The sequence below is a fragment of the Triticum dicoccoides genome, chromosome 7A (assembly GCF_002162155.2).
Source record: "Triticum dicoccoides isolate Atlit2015 ecotype Zavitan chromosome 7A, WEW_v2.0, whole genome shotgun sequence".
In the NCBI taxonomy this organism is placed as follows: domain Eukaryota; kingdom Viridiplantae; phylum Streptophyta; class Magnoliopsida; order Poales; family Poaceae; genus Triticum; species Triticum dicoccoides.
This window is the reverse complement of record NC_041392.1, coordinates 646,660,601-646,662,505: the sequence shown is the minus strand read 5'-3', so window position 1 is coordinate 646,662,505 and position 1,905 is coordinate 646,660,601. Positions and strand designations below refer to the sequence as shown.

General features: G+C 61.9%; 1 protein-coding gene across 1 annotated transcript; it reads right to left on the bottom strand.

Annotated features, from left to right (window-relative positions):
* Window positions 1-537: 537 nt before the first annotated feature.
* LOC119332490 (DIBOA-glucoside dioxygenase BX6-like) lies at window positions 538-1,905 on the bottom strand. The gene has a single exon (XM_037605669.1). The coding sequence runs from the start codon at window positions 1,753-1,755 to the stop codon at window positions 703-705; it is 1,053 nt and encodes a 350-aa protein (XP_037461566.1). The 5' UTR covers window positions 1,756-1,905; the 3' UTR covers window positions 538-702.

Sequence of the window (1,905 nt, the reverse complement as noted above, 5' to 3'; positions counted from 1 at the left end):
CGGCAGATCATCTACAACGAAGAGGCTGGGCCAACAATTACTTCTGTGCTCTCTGCTTTAGAAATCTGGAGACCCCAACGCACTTACTGGTTGAGTGCCCATGGGCTCGGTGTATTTGGGATCAGATTGCTATTCAGGCAGGCATGCAACATCTACAGCCGGCAAACTGGCCGGCGTTTGGCAACCCGAAGGAATGGATGTCCATTTGCTCGCACAATGCACCAAAGGAAAAGAAAAAAGGCACTATTTCGATGATCCATCTGGTCGCCTGGGAGATATGGAAAGAGCGTAATAGACGCGTTTTTCAGCAGCGAGAAATGACGACCACCCAACTGATTAGGATAGTTAGAGAGGAGATTAATTTGTGGAATTTGGCAGGTGCCAAAATCCCATTTAATCCGGGCTGATTGTTTTTCTCTTCTTCCTTTCTAGCGCCAGGCCTTTTCTGGTGCTTTCCCTCCTGGGTTTTTGCTTGTATTCTTCCCTTGCTAATCAACGAATTTGGTAGATCTCCTACCAACATTCAAAAAAAAGTCATGAACAATTTTGCTTGCATGAGCAGATAAGCAAATTTATTTATTTTTCAGACAAAGATAAGCAAATTCATGCAAAGCTCCAACTTCATCGACACGCATTTCATCACCATGTCCCAACATGCATTCACGCCTCGTCTCTGCTCTCTGCTTTCTTGAGGCTCGCCAGCTAGAGCCTCACGTCGCGGAGCCCGTTCTGCTTCCCGGACGAGCGGAGCAGCTCCTCCGCCGTGACGGTCCTGTAGCGCGGCGGGCCACCCCCGTCCGCCACCACCGGGGCGCACACGGTCGCTCCCTTGGCCCTGAAGAAGCACGCCACCGACATCCGGGGCCCCACGCTGTTGGCCACCACGCGGTGCGCGACGCTCCTGAACCTGTCGTTGGACACCAGCTGCAGGAAGTCGCCGACGTTCACCACCAGCGCCCCCGGCACCGCCGGCACGTCGGCCCACGCGGCGGACACGTTCCCTTCGCCGTCCTCGACGTCCGTGAGCACCTGGAGGCCGCCGACCCCGTCCTGGAGCAGCACGGTGAGGAAGCCGGGGTCCTTGTGCCTGACGGCGCCCAGCGTCAGGTGCGGCTCCGGGCACGCCGGGTAGTAGTGGCCGGCGACGCTGAGCGTCTCCAGGCAGCCGGCCTCCTCCTCCAGGTACCCGCGCCGCACGCCCAGGGCCTCCGACAGCAGCTCGAAGAGCGCGCGCCCCAGCATCCGTATCTGCGCCGTGTACTTGGGCGCGACGCCCCGGCACGCCGGCGGGAGGACCTCCTCCTCCTCGCCCGCCGCCAGCCGGTCCACGTCGTCCATGTAGATGGTGTCGCGCCACTTGCCCACCAGGGTCCGGAAGAGGTCGGCGTTGCAGTTGTAGCGCACGCGCCGCGCGGCGTCCCGCGTGTAGTAGGGCGCCTTGGCCTCCGCGGGCTCCTCGTTGAACCGCCGCACCGCCGCCAGCATCCCCGACATGGCCGCCTCCGGCACGCCGTGGTTCACCAGCTGGAAGAAGCCCGCCGTCCGCGCCGCCTCCCTCACCGCGGCGACCACCTCCGAGCGGGGACCCGAGAGGTCGACGACCGGGATGGCGGCGACCTTGGTGCACTGGGGGAGCGGGTCGGGAGGGTGGCGGAAGATGTCCGGGACGGCCTTGACGCCGGCGTCCACGAGGCCCTTCACGCCGGCCTTGGTCTCGTCGAAGGCCTTGAGGGCGGCGAGGCGGTCGGAGGCCATGGTGGATGGATGGATGAACTCACGCGAATCAGGCCAGCTAGCTAGCACGGCCGGTGCACTCACGCTTCACGGAGTACTTGTACCCGTGGACGACGAGCCGGTGGGTGGGCGATGGATCCATCGTCGGCTCCATCGTCCATGTGGAGTACT

Coding starts and splice junctions, on each gene's coding strand:
- LOC119332490 (XM_037605669.1), bottom strand. CDS start 1,755: ATGGCCTCCGACCGCCTCGCCGCCCTCAAGGCCTTCGACGAGACCAAG.